The sequence below is a fragment of the Lucilia sericata genome, unplaced genomic scaffold, assembly GCF_015586225.1.
Source record: "Lucilia sericata isolate MDLA Ls3-8-SP2 unplaced genomic scaffold, ASM1558622v1 Contig001771F_arrow, whole genome shotgun sequence".
In the NCBI taxonomy this organism is placed as follows: Eukaryota; Metazoa; Arthropoda; class Insecta; order Diptera; family Calliphoridae; genus Lucilia; species Lucilia sericata.
This window is the reverse complement of record NW_023995671.1, coordinates 16,480-37,500: the sequence shown is the minus strand read 5'-3', so window position 1 is coordinate 37,500 and position 21,021 is coordinate 16,480. Positions and strand designations below refer to the sequence as shown.

Here is a 21,021-nt window from a genome sequence, read left to right as displayed (position 1 = left end):
ATGTATTTAATGTAATGTTTTTTTATTTAAATAGAGTGCTAATAAGTAGAAAACTGTGACAACCCTAATTTTATGAGACATCAACGATTTACACAAATATTCGCATTAATTATTTATCTCTTTAATTTTTTATCTTTTAAGTATTGAGGTTTTTTAAATTTTCTTATTTGCAATTTCATATAATTGATTAGATGCAGTTGTTTGCATTTTATAGTAAATTTACCATCTCTGATTTGTATTTATTTATTTTTTTAATTTTGTACATTGGCATTATTTTGTGTTATCGTGTTTTATGTATCTCCAAATAATATGGATGATGATTTTGCTATGACAACTGTATTTTTTTAAGTTTGAGAATGAATTTTAAAATTTTTCACTAAAAAAATCCATGACTCACTTAGTTTTAGACGTAGTAAAAGCAAGATTTTTTTTGTAGGCATTTACGAGAATTATTCATAGTTTTGTGTTGTTGTTTTTTTTTCATCTGAGTTTATAAATTAGAATAATGCAAATAAAATTTGTTAAAAATAAATATGACAGTATTAGAAAAGATGAAAGTATATGAAAAGTGATTAACGAAATATTGTAAAAATTATTTATGTATGTACATAACTATAATAGTTTCAGTGTGCTGGTAATTACAAGTATAGGGGTTTTGAATAAAGCTCATAATTTCATGACTATACACTAGACTATAGCCTAGACTATAGCCTAGACTATAGACTAGACTATAGACTAGACTATAGACTAGACTATAGACTAGACTATAGACTAAACTATAGACTAGACTATAGACTATAGACTAGACTATAGACTAGACTATAGACTAGATTATGACTAGACTATAGACTAGACTATAGACTAGACTATAGACTAGACTAGACTAGACTAGACTATAGACTAGACTATAGACTAGACTATAGACTAGACTATAGACTAGACTATAGACTAGACTATAGACTAGACTATAGACTAGACTATAGACTAGACTATAGACTAGACTATAGACTAGACTATAGACTAGACTATAGACTAGACTATAGACTAGACTATAGACTAGACTATAGACTAGACTATAGACTAGACTATAGACTAGACTATAGACTAGACTATAGACTAGACTATAGACTAGACTATAGACTAGACTATACTAGACTATAGACTAGACTATAGACTAGGACTATAGACTAGACTATAGACTAGACTATAGACTAGACTATAGACTAGACTATAGACTAGACTATAGACTAGACTATAGACTAGACTATAGATAGACTATAGACTAGACTATAGACTAGACTATAGACTAGACTATAGACTAGACTATAGACTAGACTATAGACTAGACTATAGACTAGACTATAGACTAGACTATAGACTAGACTATAGACTAGGACTATAGACTAGACTATAGACTAGACTATAGCCTAGACTATAGACTGACTATAGACTAGACTATAGACTAGACATAGACTAGACCTATAGACTAGATATAGACTAGACTATAGACTAGACTTAGACTAGACTATAGACTAAGACTATAGACTAGACTATAGACTAGACTATAGACTAGAAAGACTATAGACTCGAATATAGACTAGATATAGACTAGACTATAGACTAGGACTATAGATAGCTATAGACTAGGACTATAGACTAGACATAACTAGACTATAGCACTAGACTATAGGACTAGTATAGGCTAGACTAGACTATAGACTAGATATAGACTAGACTATAGGACTAGACTATAGACTAGACTATAGACTAGACTATAGACTAGACTATAGACTAGACTATAGACTAGACTATAGACTAGGACTATAGACTAGGACTATAGACTAGACTATAGACTAGACTATAGACTAGACTATAGACTAGACTATAGACTAGACTATAGACTAGACTATAGACTAGACCTATAGACTAGACTATAGACTAGACTATAGACTAGACTATAGACTAGGACTATAGACTAGACTATAGGACTAGAGCTATAGACTAGACTATAGACTAGACTATAGACTAGACTATAGACTAGACTATAGACTAGACTATAGACTAGACTATAGACTAGACTATAGACTAGACTATAGACTAGACTATAGACTAGACTATAGACTAGACTATAGACTAGACTATAGACTAGACTATAGACTAGACTATAGACTAGACTATAGACTAGACTATAGACTAGACTATAGACTAGACTATAGACTAGACTATAGACTAGACTATAGACTAGACTATAGACTAGACTAGACTAGACTATAGACTAGACTATAGACTAGACTATAGACTAGACTATAGACTAGACTATAGACTAGACTATAGACTAGACTATAGACTAGACTATAGACTAGGCTATAGACTAGACTATAGACTAGACTATAGACTAGACTATAGACTTGACTATAGACTAGATTATAGACTAGATTATAGTCTATAAACTAGACTACAGGCTAGACTATAGACTGAACAATAGACTAAACTATAGACTAGACTGAGGATTATATTATGGATTATATTATGTGGTGGAATATAGACTAGCCTATAGATTTTGGTTAAATTTGCAGTGAAAAGTTCAACTTTAAAAAATTTAAAACAAAAAAACTTTTAATAGCAATTTTAAAGTAACGGAATAGCACCCATAAAAATAAGGTGGAAAAAGTAAACAATAGGTTTGTTAACTTAATTGAAATTCGCTTGCGATTTATTTAAGATTTGAATATGTATTTAAAATTTGTTTTTGAAATGAGTCGTTGTTTTGTTTTAATAATTTTTATTACACTTTTTTTGAAAATTGTTAACAATTGTTTTTTGAATTTCGGTGTGTTATTAATTTTTCATTACACCCATACAATTAACAGTGTTTTTCTTTTGTTGTGTGTTTTCTTTGTTTAACTTTATTTTACTTTACTTTATTTAAATAAAATAAATTTGTTTATTAAGTAGATTTTTTAGTGAAAGGTTTTTTTCTTTCTTTTCAATGAGTGTATGTATGTAAATGTGTGTATATTTTTAGATTTTGTTGTTGTTGTTTTTAATTTATTTGTAATTTATCGCTCTATAAGTTGTAGTTGTTTTTGATGTAGTTTTTTTAGTATGTTTTCAGTTTTTCAGTATTTTTTTTTAATATTTATTTTGTTCACTTTAGTTTAAATAATAAAACCAGATAAGTAGGTGCTTCTCTAATTTTCTTTCGATAGATTTTTGTTTTTGTTGATGTGTGAGTCTGTGTGTATATTTTTAGTTGGTTGTTGTAATTTGGAAAGTGTTTCTTTTTTTGTTGTGCTTGTTGTATTTTACGAATTAGTTGTTTATCAATATTACAATATGCATACATACATACATATGTATGTATGTACATGGGTAGATACATATGTATGTAGGTATGGATGTATGTTTGTATCTATGTATGTTTATACTCTTGTATCTAGATATCATATACATTAGATAGCTGGTTCATATGTATAAATTACATACTTATACATACATACAATGTATGTAATCTCTATCTAGTATGTGTGAACGTATGTTTGCAGTTGGTTGATTTGCTTGTTTTACAATTTGTTTGTTACGTTTTTCATTGTTTTTTTTTGTTGTCTTCAGTTAAGGCTCGATCCATGTTTTTAACTCTCTTACACTATTGTGTTACTGATGAATTCCCCTTGTTTGCTTTTCCAGATTATGTATTCAAAATTCAAATACAAACAATGCGAAATTTCTATTGTAGGAGGTCAATCATTTGATTTTTAAGCGTATTTGCTTTTGCTACCACTACTACTACTGACACTTGTAGTTTTAGGAAGAAAGACAGCTTCAGCGGGCACTTTATTTCATTGTTTCCTTAAACCATTTTGTTTGAAGAAAGAAAAAAATAATGAAAATTTCAAGTGGCTGACATTTAAATTTAATCGTACGGACATCCTTTTATTCAGTTTTCGTATGCATTTTTTTCGGACTGACAATTACAATTTCCTGATTTTGTTTTAATAATTAAATTTTAGATTAAAAGCAAATAATAATAGTTTTCCATGAACGAAAGGTGAAAAAATAAACGTACAATTCAATTTATGTGAAACAAGTAGTCGGTCATATTCGACTTTATAATATCTTACATTATGTATTAAAAAGTTGATTCTAACTGAATTTAATAAAACGGCTTTCTTTTCCTATAATCTGATTTATTTCTATGACTTAGATCACATGGTTAAAGATTTATTTCTATGACGTAGATTTTAACCATTTTAAGTAGACTTCGTCCTTGGGTCAAAAGAAGAGTATGTGCCAAATTTATCTTGCGAAAATTGCAACCTGTAGCGTGCTCACAAGCTTTAGATGGACACACAGACAGACGGACATAGCTAAATCGAATCAGAAAGGAATTCTGGGCAGATTGGTATACTTGAAGGTAGATGTAGGACCAATATTTAGTTGGGTGTTACAAACATCAGTACAAACGCATAATACCCTCCCCTCTATAACGGTGTAGGGTATAATTATAGCTAAATATCAGAAAAATAAATTTTTGGCGAAATTGCGAAATTCTTGATAACGGAGGCCTTGTAGCCCATTGCGATACCCTTAGAATTGCCATTCCCTTATGTTGAGAGAAAGGTTCCCTCCCTAATTTTGTTGACTACTTGCTTCTTGCGTTCTCCGTGAAAACCAGCCGGTGTTTCCAATAAAACCGATCATGTTTACTAGTGACGCATCTCTGAGACAATTCAGATCATGGAAAAGAGCTCAACCAAGATAAAGTAGTTTGTGCTCTTGTAAGGCTGGGCAGTCACATAGAAGGTTCCACTTCTTCTTCGTACAAACACCTTCTACAGTAGCTATTATGTGGGTAGCCCATACGTTCCGAGTTCTTACTAAGAGACAAGGGAGTCCTAGACCTAACCGTTGTCAAAGCCAGAACAATCTCGATATTCTACAAGTGGTGAGGTTGACCATCTGAGTTCCGTCTCACTCAAAGCCCAGACATCTATCAATTTTGATAGGGTCACCAGGGGAGTGTGAATATCCCTTTGCGCAAGGGTTAAGTCTAGGGACGACCCTTTGGTTGCGCATTCATCAGATTTTTCATTTCCCCGGATGCCCTCATGTCCTGGAACTTATATCAACTCAACGTGATATTGTGTCAGTTGTGCCAATGATTGAATAGAATTGATAAGACATTGGAGTTAAGAGCCTTGATTGATGAAAACCTGTTCAAGTATATATGTATGTATAGTCGAATTGTGGTGATTTTGTTCTCGGATTCTTCTCGCTGTATAGATGGCATATCTGCCTCTGCCTGAAGGACCGTGCAGGTGTGAGGTAGTCGAAGAAACAGTAGAAGATTCAATTTTACGGAGAAAATTCCCGATATATTGAGATCACGTCGCCCCTTAGGACAGTGTTCGCGACCCAATCATCCTTTGTCGGTATTCTGGTCTTGAATGACCTATTAAAATTCAGTGTCAATAGTACGTAGTCCGTTTCCTGTCCCATGATTGGCCTACCTATCTTTTGTAGGATCATGCCTTTGTCCGTTCGACTGTTTTAATCGTAGAGCAGATTTAGTAGAAATACATTTGATATATATATCAAAGGGAGGTATATTTAGCATCGTCTCTAGACTAGCCAGAGGGTGGAGCTGAAACAGCCAGTGATTGCAAGACATGCTAATCTTTGTACCTTGTTTAGAATACAGAAGTAAGTCTTGGTATCCGCCGCTCTATACCAAACAAGATCTCCGTAGGTAAAAATAGGTCTTATAACCGCGGTGTACATCCAGTACACAATGTATGGTTTAAGACCCCATCTTTTCCCAAAGGTTTTCTTTCATACATAAGTATGTAGAACGTCTTCTTCAATCAACTGTCAGCGTAACGTTTCCACGTGAGCTTAGAGTCTAAAATTACGCCAAGATATTTGGCTTCGCTTGAGATATTCAGAAGATCAAACCAAAACAATATCAAATCTTCTGTTAAATAATAAACTTTATACAACTCGGTCCTGAATTAGCAACAAAAGCTTATTGCCAGCATTCTCAAACGTATTTATCACATAAAGCTAAAGCTATTTATTTAATTACGAACTCGGCAGGTTATTTAACTTTGTCTCCTCTATTTACATTTATGGCGCAGTTGGTTAAAAAAAAATTGGCCGTAAATTAAGAATCTGACATACTCGTGTTTGCCAAGAATACTATATGCTTATAAAACCCCAATCATATGTACATATATGAAACAAAGTTAACTCACGCTCTCTGGCTGTCAATTGTTATTCAATATTTAATTTATTTATTTTTAATACTTAATTAATAAACACTTTTCACGCCTATCAAATAAATATATCAATATAATTAAATTCTAAAACCAACTCAACTAAACAATGATATTTTAATTAAAATTTATTGAAACAAAACAAAAAAACCCCTTTCCTAAAGATCTTTCAACACTAAGCGCTTATTAAGATAATAACAATCAATATTATCATTTGTAATTAAAAACCATCTTTAAAATTACCACCATCTGGTGTGAAGAAAAAAAAACAACAAATTTCTTTTAGGGGAAACTAATATGAGGTCTGCAAACATACTTCTCGCTTAAAATTGAATATATTCTCACATATTCTTTGTTCTACATGATTGGTAACGTTTTACACGTTAAGTGGGTTAATTAAAAATTTATCAGAAATGAAATTAGTTCGATTACAAAATATGTATGTGTATGTATGTATGTTTGTGAGCATTTATGCCGCTTGGCTGCACAACTCAGTCGCAATGCAGTTAGTGTTGCGCATACGATTCATAACAATTCAATTTAATTCAAAATGCATTAATTTTTATTTTAATCTAAGTTTATATATGTTTAATTGTCTACGTATAGTTATGTTAGTATGTTTGTCAATAGAAAAAATAAGTTATAAAACAGTCCAACAAATTTTTAATCTAGAAATACTTTTTAAATGGTTTAAACATCTCTTGTATTTATTGAGATATCGGTCATTGAAGTTTTTTTTTTTTGTAAAATAAAGGCAATATTGATGTAGCTTAATATATCTCGAAGAGGTATAAAGATATAACAGAGCTTAAATCTTTATTTTAAAGTCGACAAATTTGACTTCCAGATGATATCGGCCATTGTAGTATTTGCCATAAAATAAAAGCATTATTGATTTAGGTTCAAATATCTCTATCTATATTTAGATGAGATATGTATATCTCCCGGGGGCATGTTACCTTGAAGGCCCTTCTTATCTTGGTGGCTTTTCGGGTTATGTTTCAGTTACCTAGTTAGAAACTAGGAGCGCTACAAACCAAAGGATATATTAATAAAATATTAGATTTGAGCTGATAATGAAAAGATTTTGTATGATTTTGATCTCCGATGTACTATCGGATATGTGTATTTGAAAGATGAGAGGGATTGTAAGTGTTTTTTTGAATAATGACGGATATAGAGAACGAAGAACTGTTAATACCTTAATCTTCAATTTATCGGCAATAATCCTTCATGGTTGAGTGTGTTGGAGTTTACAACAGAGGTTAAGTGGTTAAGGAAAGTACTGGGGGAGTCTTTTGATGATGAGAATGCCTATGGGATTGAGCATTCCCCAAAGTTAGTTAGGTAGTTAGTTAGTTGGTTAGTTAGTTAGTTGGTTAGTTAGTTAGTTAGTTAGGTAGTTAGTTAGTTAGGTAGTTGGTTAGTTAGTTAGTTAGTTAGTTAGTTAGTTAGTTAGTTAGTTAGTTAGTTAGTTAGTTAGTTAGTTAGTTAGTTAGTTAGTTAGTTAGTTAGTTAGTTAGTTAGTTAGTTAGTTAGTTAGTTAGTTAGTTAGTTAGTTAGTTAGTTAGTTAGTTAGTTAGTTAGTTAGTTAGTTAGTTAGTTAGTTAGTTAGTTAGTTAGTTAGTTAGTTAGTTAGTTAGTTAGTTAGTTAGTTAGTTAGTTAGTTAGTTAGTTAGTTAGTTAGTTAGTTTGTTTGTTTGTTTGTTTGTTTGTTTGTTTGTTAAACTAAAGTTTCTTCATGCTGCTTCATGCTGCAAAAACTAGAGTTTTTGATTATTTAAAAATTCAGATTCGGATTAAGCGGAGTTTTTGTCCTTGGGTTTCGACTTTTTTTCAAACTTTGTTGACCAATCATCATCATATTTATATCGAGTTTCGTGACGATACCAGTATTTAGAAGTGAATTATGGACGTTCAAGAGGTCTTTGTACCCCCTAGAAAGACGAAATTGAAAATCAAGACTTTTCAAAATTTGTTTCAAATTAGAAAAATTTTTTAACAAAAAAAATTTAAATTCAGCACCATGAAAAAATAACACATTTATGTTTTTTATTTTTTTTTTATTTTTATTTAATTTTTTTTTATAGTTCATATTAAATTTCATGTCATTTAAAATCTGTCAAAATGGCAATCATTTGTTTATCATCTTTTTGACATATTGGTAATGTAACCCATTGAGGTAAAAAGAAAAACATTTGAAAAGATGAATGAATAATAAAAAACATGTATTTTTTTGTGGTTTGGTTAAATTAATTTGATATATATATTTAATATGATTTGCATATAAAATGATTTTTACATATTTCTAAATAACATAACTGACATGTCAACTAGCTGTCAAATTTGACATATTTATATTTTATAAAAAAAAACATTCGGCATTTTAATTTGATTTAATTTATAAAATGTTTAAACAATTTGCATTAAACTGCAGTTGAATACAAAAATTTCATAATTAATTAAATAAGGCATTTGCTTAGAGTTTTGGCAGCTGTCGAAATAAAAGAAAACTAGGCAACTAGACAAAATTTAAATATTTTTCATATTTCAAAGATAAAATCGCTATTGTTTTTTTATAATTAAATTTTAAAGAAAAACATATACCATTAATAAATATTCACGATCATAAAATTTTGATGAATTTTTTACTTGGTATCCTTGAAATAATTTTTTTTATTGTTGTTGTGTTTTATTTGTTTCTCTTTTTTTAACAAAAGTGTCATTTAATTTATTGCAATTTAATTTTAAATATTTTTTATTCATTTGTGTTTTATTTTATTTGTAGATCAATGAAAACGAGTTAAGTGCAATAATCGTTTGTAGGCCATTCTTAAACGAAAAAAAAGTAAGACACACTATATGAACCTGTATTGTATAGAGAAAAATCAGCTAAAAAAAATTCCACCAACTGTAAAAAAAAAGCCTGAGTTAGAACTTATGACTCTGGTTAAAAACTCCTCTTACATATAAAACCACTTTATAAAAGTGTTAAGAAAATGCCAATATTCTGAATGAGATTTTTTTTGTCACCAACAAAATCGTAGTAATAATAACCAAGAAAAACTATTGAAACGTAGCTTTGGAAAGCTTGAAGCTGGGTAAATGTGGTCCAAAAACTAAATAATAAGTTTGTAGTAGAAACAGCTAAGATGAAACCAGATTTAGTTGTTTGTAAAAATTCGTTGTTGTTTTTGTTGTCTACAACGTATAGTATGCTAAACATAAATTAAAACAAAAACACTAGAGTTTGTTTTTTTACCGAAATCAAACGAGTCAACCAGACAAACAAACAAACAAATAAACTGAAAGACAGCCACTGAGGGAACGAGCGTGCGAGTGAGTTGGAGTCACAGCTACAAAAACCACAATAATAATATTAATAACACAAGCAACAGCAACAACAGTAATAGTGGCAGCAGCAGCAGCAGAAAACAAGGTGAGGAGAGGAGACAAGTGTACGAAGTAGAAGTGACCTACAAAGACAGGTTTATGATTTTACTTCGCATTTGCTAAAGCACAGACTAAAGACAGCAAAGAACCACTTTGCTAGACCCAGTTGAGACAAACAACAATAACTGGAAGAAACCGACAATAACAACAGAAAACCAGTCAGCCCAGCTTTAAAATAAGCAGCGTCAAGAGACGTCAGAGCTGGCAACATATTGTGGTAAACAAACCAACAACGTAAAATGGCAACCACAACATTTACAACTATGATACCTACCCCTCAGCCGAAAAAACCGGGACCTCCCGTACCCCCCAGACCACAACAATCAAGTTTATTAAAAACACAACAACGTGATGTATCATCATCACAATCAACATCTTCAACAGCGGCAGCTACAACAGCAAAATCGCAACATTTAATGAGCAAAGTAGGTCTAGAACAACCACAGATTCTTAAAAAACCCATAATAGCAAATGCCAGCAACACCAACACGACAACAGCAACAGCCAATTCTACTTCAGTTACAACAAGTGGCGGTCGCACGGTTATCTACAAATCACCATCATTGAATTTACAAAAACGCCAAGACGAACGTGAGAAACGTAATGAAGCCAGTACACAGACAGCAACAACTGCCATTACCCGAACAACATCGGCAGCGGCTGCAACAACAGCAGCAGCCAACAAAGCTAAATTAGCAAATGGCACGCAGGCACCTAAACCACCGTTAAAATTAAGAAAAGCTCCCGATGTGCCCACAAATTTTAAACCACGCATAACAGCACCTCAACCGGAAGTTAAAGAAACTGATACAAAATCCAACAACAAAAACACTAACACCAACAACAGCCAAGACAACAATATAGTTATTGTTCAATCAGCTCAGGGTGTAGTTACTTTAAATCGCCACCACTCTATGGGTGCTGCTTCGCCTCAAAATAAACCCTCCGCTTTGGCAAAAGATACACGTCTCAGCTTGGGCAAGGCCGATTTCGAAAGAGTGGGTAAGATACAAGTGCAACAATTACAGCCCACTTCCCAACCTCTGCCAAAACCACGTAAAATTGTTAAAGTTCCCGTAGCAACTTTAGATGTGGACGATACCAGTTCCTCCAACACCAACACATCATCTTCTACTTCTTCAAACACTCTACACGTGAATCTCTTTAAACGCTCTAAAACTTCTATAGAAAATTTTACCTCACGTTCGAATATTACCACAGTGAATACCAATACCACGGGCAGCTATTTAAGTGGCAAAACAGTGGAAATCAAAAATAATCTTAAAAATGCCGCCGAACGTTTGTTCTCGGAAATAATGGTGAATCAGCAGAAACAAAATGCTTTGGAATCCAATTTAGCCACCAATACCATTATAACGAAACATGAAAGGGCCATACAGCATCAGGCGGAGCCTATGAAACTGAATAATGCAAATAATGTAACAGTGGTGACCACCTCCAAGGATTATGCGCTTAACAATGACAATAATAATTGTACGCGCATAAATATCACGACCACTGCAGCAGCAGCAGCAGCTGCGAATAATCAAAATACTAACAAATTGTCGGCGGCCGGCAATGTCAGACAAGTGGTATCGGCTTTTAATTCTCCAGAGAAAAAATCGGCTGCATTTCATGAAATGCTAATTTCTGAACTGGCTGCCATGCGCACTAGATCATGTTCTATGGAAAATTTGCAAACAACACAACAACAACAACAATTGTTGCAACCACAGTCGCCTCTGTCGGTTAAAGAATCCGCAACAATTGACAAACAATTTCAAAATTACAAACAATTTAAAACTCTGGAGAATCAATTGAAAGGCAACAACAATAAGCTACAACAAGACCAACAGCTACAACAACAAGATCAACAACAACAACGTTCAACACCACAACAAAAATCCAAACAACATCATCATCACAAACTTCCTGCTAATGATGATGACATTGATGCCGATAATATTGAAGATGCCGATGGTGATGTTGAAGAGGAACTTAAGAAATCTTTAAAAGTTATAACCGCCCAAAATTCACCACGCAAACGTACACCTTCAGGCTGTTCTTCCGACTCCTCGCCCTATGGCACTGAACGTTCTGCACGCATACGCACCTCCGATTGGATTGAGGTGGGCGATAATGGCAAGCAAGTAACGCTCACCAGTTGTCATATTAGTTTGGAGGATTCTGGTTTAGAGGATGAAGAGCGTATGGATGAAATGTCTTCGTCGGGTGTGGGTGATTCGTGGGATAGTGTTAAGGAAGCTGAACAGCATCAGCAGCAACAACAGCAGATTCAGTTGCAGCAACAGGCTAAGAGAAGCCGTAATGTTAAGAGGTAAGTGTGAGAAAAATTACATTTTTTATAATTGATAATTTAAGGGAAGGAAAATTTATCGAGAATTTTCTATAGAAAGAAAATTTATCGAGAATTTTCTATAGAAAGAAAATTTTTGAAAATTTTCTATAGAAAGAAAACTTATCGAAAATTTTCTATAGAAAGAAAATTTATTGAACATTTTCTATAGAAAGAAAATTTATTGAACATTATCTATAGAAAGAAAATTTATCGAAATTTTCTATATAGAAGGAAAATTTATCAAAAATATTCTATATAGAAAGAAAATTTATCGAAAATTTATCGAAAATTTTCTATATAGAAAGAAAATTTATCGAAAATTTTCTATATAGAAAGAAAATTTATCGAAAATTTTCTATATAGAAAGACAATTTATCGAAAATTTTCTATACAGAAAGAAAATTTATCGAAAATTTTCTATACAGAAAGAAAATTTATCGAAAATTTTCTATATAGAAAGAAAATTTATCGAAAATTTTCTATATAGAAAGAAATTTTTCGAAAATTTTCTATATAGAAAGAAATTTATCGAAAATTTTCTATATAGAAAGAAAATTTATCGAAAAATTTCTATATAGGAAGAAAATTTATCGAAAATTTTCTATATAGAAAGAAAATTTATCGAAAATTTTCTATATAGAAAGAAAATTTATCGAAAATTTTCTATATAGAAAGAAAATTTATCGACAATTTTCTATATAGAAAGAAAATTTATCGAAAATTTTCTATAGAAAGAAAATTTATCGAAAATTTTCTATAGAAAGAAAGTTTATCGACAATTTCTATAGAAAGAAAATTTATCGGAAATTTCTATAGAAAGAAAATTTATCGAAAATTTTCTATAGAAAGAAATTTATCGAAAATTTTCTATAGAAAGAAAATTTATCGAAAATTTTCTATAGAAAGAAAATTTATCGAAAATTTTCTATAGAAAGAAAATTTATCGAAATTTCTATAGAAAGAAAATTTATCGAAAATTTTCTATAGAAAGAAAATTTATCGAAAATTTTCTATAGAAAGAAAATTTATCGAAAATTTTCTATAGAAAGAAAATTTATCGAAAATTTTCTATAGAAAGAAAATTTATCGAAAATTTTCTATAGAAAGAAATTTATCGAAAATTTTCTATAGAAAGAAAATTTATCGAAAATTTTCTATAGAAAGAAAATTTATCGAAAATTTTCTATAGAAAGAAAATTTATCGAAAATTTTCTATAGAAAGAAAATTTATCGAAAATTTTCTATAGAAAGAAAATTTATCGAAAATTTTCTATAGAAAGAAAATTTATCGAAAATTTTCTATAGAAAGAAAATTTATCGAAAATTGTCTATAGAAAGAAAATTTATCGAAAATTTTCTATAGAAAGAAAATTTATCGAAAATTTTCTATAGAAAGAAAAATTTATCGAAAATTTTCTATAGAAAGAAAATTTATCGAAAATTTCTATAGAAAGAAAATTTATCGAAAATCTTCTATAGAAGGAAAATTTATGGAAAATCTTCTATAGAAAGAAAATTTATCAAAAATTTTCTATAGAAGGAAAATTTATCGAAAATTTTCTATAGAAAGAAAATTTATCGAAAATCTTCTATAGAAAGAAAATTTATCGAAAATCTTCTATAGAAAGAAAATTTATCGAAAATCTTCTATAGAAAGAAAATTTATCGAAAATCTTCTATAGAAAGAAAATTTATCGAAAATCTTCTATAGAAAGAAAATTTATCGAAAATCTTCTATAGAAAGAAAATTTATCGAAAATTTTCTATAGAAAGAAAATTTATAGAAAATCTTCTATAGAAAGAAAATTTATCGAAAATCTTCTATAGAAAGAAAATTTATCGAAAATCTTCTATAGAAAGAAAATTTATCGAAAATCTTCTATTGAAAGAAAATTTATCGAAAATTTTCTATAGAAGGAAAATTTATGGAAAATTATCTATAAAAAGAAAATTTATGCAAAATTTTCTATAAAAAGAAAATTTATTGAAAATTTTCTATAAAAAGAACATTTATGGAAAATTTTCTATAAATAGACAATATTTTAGGAGTTCAGTTCGAAAATCTATTAATCAGCTTAAACCAAATATTTCCCTTTTTTTCAACTTCATGAAATACGCATTAGAAATACCCACTCACACACACACAAAAGACCAACAAATGCATTTGTTTATTTTTCCTACTTTTCACATGACATTCATATTCCAATTAAAATATTTTAGATTAAAATAAATTCTCATTGCGAGTATAATGTGGGCGTGCGATAAGTTTTGAATGTAAAAATCAAGTATTTATTGCAAAAAAAAGGCAGAAATATTGTCATTTGCTTGTCAACAAAAGAAAATTGCTATTGCTGCAGTAATTAAAAAAATAGCAATCGCTTAAAAATACATTCAAAATGAAACAAAGAAACTTAAAAGAAAAAACAAAAACAAACATCTGATTTGAAGTTAGATGCGAGATACTACATGGCACCACTTTAGACGTAGCCGATCTAAACACAATGTAGTAAATAGTACGATAGAGTAAATTACATATCGTTAACTGAAACTGAAAATGCAAAAAATTTTGAAAATTAAAGGGAAAAATGACAATTTGTTACCAATATGTTCCTATAAGTTGTTCAGATCATGAAATTTTGCAGCAACTTTTGGTGCAACTATGAAAATTTCCTTTACCATTCCCCTTAACATTTCAACTAACCATATTCCCACTATATTATTATTATTATTAAACTTTGAAAACTAAAATAAAAAACTTTAATGAAAATAAAAAAAGTTGACATGCTTCGCATTCCAAGTATGGATAATTATTGTAGTTACAATCCAGCTTTGGAGGTAGTTTGGCAAAATTGTGTGCAACGAGCACAAGTGTATTTGAGTAAATTTACAAAAAAAATAAAAAAAAAATTGTGTAAGTTTGTGACTTTTGTTATGATTTGTAGTCTTTTTGAAAAAAATTTCAAATATTAACTATCCGTTAGTCAAAGAATATTCAGAATTCAAATTATTTCACTTGCTGTGTAGTTTTAACCGTTTGAAGTGTAAGATTGAAAGAAAAAATTAATTTGCAAATTAAAAGAAAAATTTTAATATTTAGTGTATTAACACGAAGGAGTAAAGATTCGAATAAGTTAATTTCTCCAACACTACAGAATTTTAGAGAGTGATTATTATACCCTACACCACTATAGTGGGGAGGGTATTATGCATTTGTGCTGATGTTTGTAACGCCCAAAAATATTGGTCCTACATCCACCTTAAAGTAGAGAATCACTTTCTGAGTCGATTTAACTATGTCCGTCTATCTGTCCGTCCGTCTGTGTGTCCATGTAAACCTTGTGTGCACTTTACAGGTCACAATTTGCAAGATAATTTTATGAATTTTGGTACATACTCTAGTTTTGATCCAAGGTCCATAACCATAACTATTGAAAATAGTTAAAATCAATCCATTATTTCGCATAGCCCCCATACATGATACTGCTGATTTTCTGTAATGATTGGGCCTCATTTGACCCTATCCCCCATAAAAAGCCCCCTTTAGAAAATGACTTTATCACGATGGTTTTGTTATTATTGGAAAATAACAGCGAACTAGCGCCATGTAAAGTTTTAGAATTTGTTTTTTACAATAATTGAAGAATAAGTTATCATTCCCCACCTTTTTTAGGAAATAAATCTATGTATACATGGTTGTCAGATCTTACAACGTTGGCAAAAATTGGCAAAGTACTGACAATGAAAAGTTGTTGTCAAACGAGTAAATTGTCAGTTCAGACAGTTGTAAGAAAACCTTATAATTTCATTGCCAGACAATTTTCAGACAATAAATTTGTCTGTTTCACTGTCACTTTACACTGTTGTCAGTTTGTTGTATGGCAAAAGTTGCCAGATCTTATTTTATTATGCTGCATATGTTCTTTTAATACACCATATTGCCAATAGAAAATTTCACAATGGTTCGGGTGACAGATGCATAAAATTCGATGATTGTTAAATGCCTGACAATATTATTGTTTTACAATATACTGGCAATACTTTTTCTGACGTGGCAAGACAAAAATTGTGTGTTCGAACTGTTGACATTTTCTGAACATTTTTCCGGCATCGTTGTAAGATCTGATAACCGTGTATACATAGCATTAAACAGTTTCTGAAAATGTTTTCTGCCAACGTTGTAAGATCTGACAAAGATCTGAATACATAGCTTAACAACTTATTATATTAAAAGATGTTTTAAAAACCACTACCCTTAGTAACCGTTAGTCACTTACAACTATAATTATTCTTTCTTTTGCAACACTAATGTATCTACATAATGCCTTTTTATGGTTACAGACGACAGCGAGTCTTTTTTTACATTTTTGTTTGAAAAGAAACAAGTAAGAAAGTATAGTCGGGCGTGGCCGACCATATGATACCCTACACCAGTTATGAATATTAAATGTGATTTATTTTCATAATTAAGCATTTATCTTCAATATTCCCTTGTTCCGATACATTTAAGCAATTTATGGATGAAAAACTAATTTTCTGAAAGAGGCTTTATATGGGGGCTAGGGGCAAATATGGACCAAGCCTGGTAAAATTTTTTCAATATATTTATATTTACATAATATTCTATTGGGCTGAATTTCATCGCGATATTTGTGTTTATAAGTTAATTTGGGACATTAAAGTAATTTTCTGAAGGGGACTTTGTATGGGAGCTAGGGTCAAATGGGGCCCGATCTTTATGAAATTTGGCAGGGTCATCAAGACTTCAATAAAAATTAGTTGTGCCGTATTTTATCGATATATCTGTATATTTAGCATAATTATGAGCTCAGAAGCCCTTTTCGGGGGGTTCTGTTCTATGGGTGCTAGGTGAAATAATGGACCGATTTTAACCATTTTCAATAGGCTTCGTCCTTGGGCCAAATCAAACGTACGTGCCAAATTTCATCCAATTATCTTGAAAATTGCGACCTGTACCTTGCGCACAAGGTTTACATGGACAGCCAGCCAGCCAGCCAGCCAGACGGACGGACGGACGGACATAGCTTAATCGACTCAGAAAACAATTCTAAGCCGATTGGTATACTTTAAGGTGGGTCTAGGACGAATATTTTTGTATGTTACAAACATCAGCACAAATCCAATATACCCTCCCCACTAAAGTGGTGTAGGGTATAAAAAGAAATAATTTCGCGGTTTGTTTGTAATTTGCAGTTGGGTTTTGAATTGCAAAGCGAATAAAAAAAACAACAACGAAAAATTATATGCAAATTATTGCATATGAATAATAAAGACAATATTATTATTATTATTTCAAAAGAAAAAAAGAGTAAGACAAACAAAATTCTAAAATAAAAGTAATACAAGATAAATAACAAATACAATTTTCTCGGTACTTAAAAAATAATTTCAGTTACATTAAAAGTTTCTTAGGAATATGACATAAATATGCCATAAATTTAAAGGAAAATAATTAGAAAAATAATTGTTTAATATAAAAAATAAGTGAATTATAAAATGTAAATAATTGTTTAAAATCGTATGCCAAAAATGTAAGTACATATTGAGAAATTTAATGAAAGTATTAAAAAGTATGTATGTAGATGTTTAGAATTATTTATTTTTATCAATTATGGAAATACAACAATAAACTTGTATCGTAATTTCCAATTTTGTGAAATTTTTTAATATGACTCATATGCTAAGGTTTGGATAGCAAAATTTATTTGTTTATTAAAATACAGAGTGTTTGAAAATTAGCGTAGAAAAGAGTGAGAAAATTCAAAATCGTGTAGAAATTTTTGGAATTGAATGTTATTTGTGTAATAGCTGAGCCGGATCTGTTCATCGACTCGGAAAACGATTCTAAGCCGATTTGTATTCTTTAAGGTGGGTAGAAGACAAATACTTCCACAGAGAAAGTAATTTAAATGTAACAAATTTCAGATTCATTTCTTAGTTTAAAAGCTGGATGCATTTTACATCAGATTCGAAGAAACAAAACTAGATCGTTATCGGACCTGTTATGCACTCTTTTACCTGACTATCTGATAAATAAGACTCAAATACTACTAACTAACATACCGGAGACACCCCAGATCGGATATACTAAGATATTATATATTCCTATCATATGAAAATGTTTCATATAAATATTGGGGGGGAAAATGGGCGTGGCCTCTGTCATATACAATAATAATACAAAAACTGGCAAAACTTAAATTCGTATACATATCAGGAAAACATGCGGACTAATGATGATAACATCAGTTTAAAGATACTTGGATCTTACTTTGACGAATGCCTGACAGTGGCAATGAAAGGGCTCCAGAGTTTCAGTGTCCTCTCCATATGCTCTACATTTGTCTGAATCCGCACTACCAATTTTGTATAGATGTGTGCCAATCAGAATACGTAACATCATACTAACTTTAGACTTGCTCATTTCTTACAATCCAGATTCTTAGATTTAATTCTATAACCTGATATCGCCCTAATTGCCTTCTGGCTGTCGGTAATATATTAAGTCCTGTGGGCGCCATATTTATTCTAATTCAATTCCTTTATTGCTCGGACTTCTGCCTGGAAGCTTGTCTTATGATTAGGTAAACGATAGTATATTTCTGTTTCTGGTCTTCAATATAGAACCCCAGGCCCACTTTGTCCCCCAATTTACAGCCATCCTACTGATATTTGCTCTAATGTTCCGCTTGACCAAGATATTCTATCTGGGATCAGCGTTTTAAAGTTTCCGACATATTCTGTATCTGGTATGCGATCAGGCACGTCCGAGGATTGTGTATAACCTTCTAATGTAACCAGTATATTAATGAGGTGTCCTATAACCGCATTTTGCCAGTTTGCCTAAAGTAAAGATCCGTAAAGATCTTAAATATGTTTCAATGGGTGGAATATCTGGCAACGTTTCCAGAGCCTTTGTTGAAGTAGTATATATGGCACCACTTAGCATGTACGCTGAACTCCCTGTAGTTTGATATTACACTTTTGGTCCAAAGCAGTCCAAAAAAAATATTTAAAAATTGCTTGACATTTGATTTAGTTCATTTCAGACCGCGATTAGCTCCATATGACGGAATTTTTAAGAATCATTTCGAAAATATTGCAGATTTCTTTGGAACATATTATACAAATATCAATATTCTTAATCTCTGGTAGGGAATTAAACTCCTTTTCAAAATAATTATTTTTTTTTGCATTAAGTACATTAACCACATATCATTGGAGAGTTATTCCTACAAAAAAGTGGTCCTCGGTACACCATATGCTTCTACAAAACCGATCAATTATATTATATTATAGACTAAATATTGATCCCCTTAAAGCACCCTTAAATGAAACACCCATTATCTGCTGTAAAATACAAGTAGAATTATTATTCTTTCAATTAATTTAATTATACATATTTGCAAAATTTATTTTCGTGCTTATTATTCATTATTTTATTTGCACATTCGTATCTCAGATTGTATAGAAATATCTTTCATAATATTATTGTAGACAGATAGCAGTAATTCGTATAACGAGTAAACAATTTATATTGGTGTCTCATCACATAAAGAAATAATTATTTGTTGAAAGGTTTTATTTGAAATTTTAACTAATAATTGTGTAATTTTTTCCGCTTATTTTTCAAGTCTGGCAGGGCTGTAATAACTTGTAAAAGAAAATTTAGAAATATTTCCTTTAACTAATTTCTAACATCATCAAATAAAAAGCTTTTTTGTTTATTAAAATTAAAGTTGTTAATATGATGACATAAGTGATTCAGTTAAGTAAAAATTTAATCAACAATAATTTTCATTTTTGAGTGATTTTCGTACATCTACAATATAGAATTTTAGAAATATATTAATGAAATATATTTTATTTAGGCTCTAGTTTGTGGGTTCTTCAAAATATATTTTATCTTGATTTTACTTCATGAGCCCCTGGTTGTTCACTCCAGCTTAATATTATTTGAAAAATCTTTAGTTTTTGTTATAAAGTAAATATATATGCAAGTATCTGATGATGATTAAGTAGCGTCTAAACATTTATAAATTATTTTAGAATTAAATTGTAATTGTTATTGAAGCTTAATTAATACTAAATGAATAAATAAACAGTTTTTCGCTTATTTGATTTTTTTATACGTTAAATCCAACAAGGCGCTCATATAACTAGTTCTTAATTAAGATTTTTTTCGAATAAAAAAAATAAAATAAAACCAATAGCAAATGTGATGATAAGTATGAAATGACCATCAAATAAAATAAATTATATGTAAATGTATATTTTGTAGCATAACCCAACAAACCTTAAGACAAACGATTTGAAAACAATTTCACAATGGTTTCTCAAACCGAAACAATTTAATTAATTTGCAACTTGTGTTAAATATTGTGAGGAGAGCTTTTCTTATAACTTTTATGTTTGCTGGTTTATAACTTTGAAAGATTGCAAATATTATAAAAAGTATAATAAATGTGATATAGTGTAAATAAAATGTAAAAAAATATATTAATTAATATTATAAAAAACAATTAAATATTTATTACAAACGGTAATTAATTGAAGGAACTTTGGCATTAAATTTATCTGCAGAAATAAATGTCAATAATAAATCATGGTAGAAACTGTGGGGATTTTCTAACGAAAAAAGTTTAATTACAGTTAATTGCAGCATTTTTTTAAATACGTCTAAAATTAAAGATTCATGATCAATGGCCAATTGAAAGTTTCACTGGAAATGAAATCGGATTCGAAATATTCGAGAAAGCTAATTTTGACTTACATTTCAAATTGTCAACATTAGCTTTAATGTTATTATTTTGTTTTTAAATTTCAATATCCAAATTCTCAGCATAAATGGTTGAGATGAGTAAAACTCTCAAGAAGCTATATTTTTTAAAAATTTTCTGAACATTCTTTTGATAA

The 21,021-nt window shown here is 30.4% G+C and overlaps 1 protein-coding gene across 1 annotated transcript in view; it reads left to right on the top strand.

Moving 5' to 3' along the window:
- LOC119612628 (bromodomain-containing protein DDB_G0280777-like) overlaps positions 1-12,070 on the top strand; it is a 32,530-nt gene extending 20,460 nt beyond the window's left edge. Inside the window, exon 2 of the mRNA XM_037968457.1 lies at positions 9,064-12,070. Within this exon, the coding sequence (XP_037824385.1) occupies positions 9,968-12,070 (2,103 nt within the window). The 5' untranslated portion in view covers positions 9,064-9,967. The remainder of the gene's footprint in view (positions 1-9,063) is intronic.
- The last annotated feature ends 8,951 nt before the right edge of the window (positions 12,071-21,021 follow it).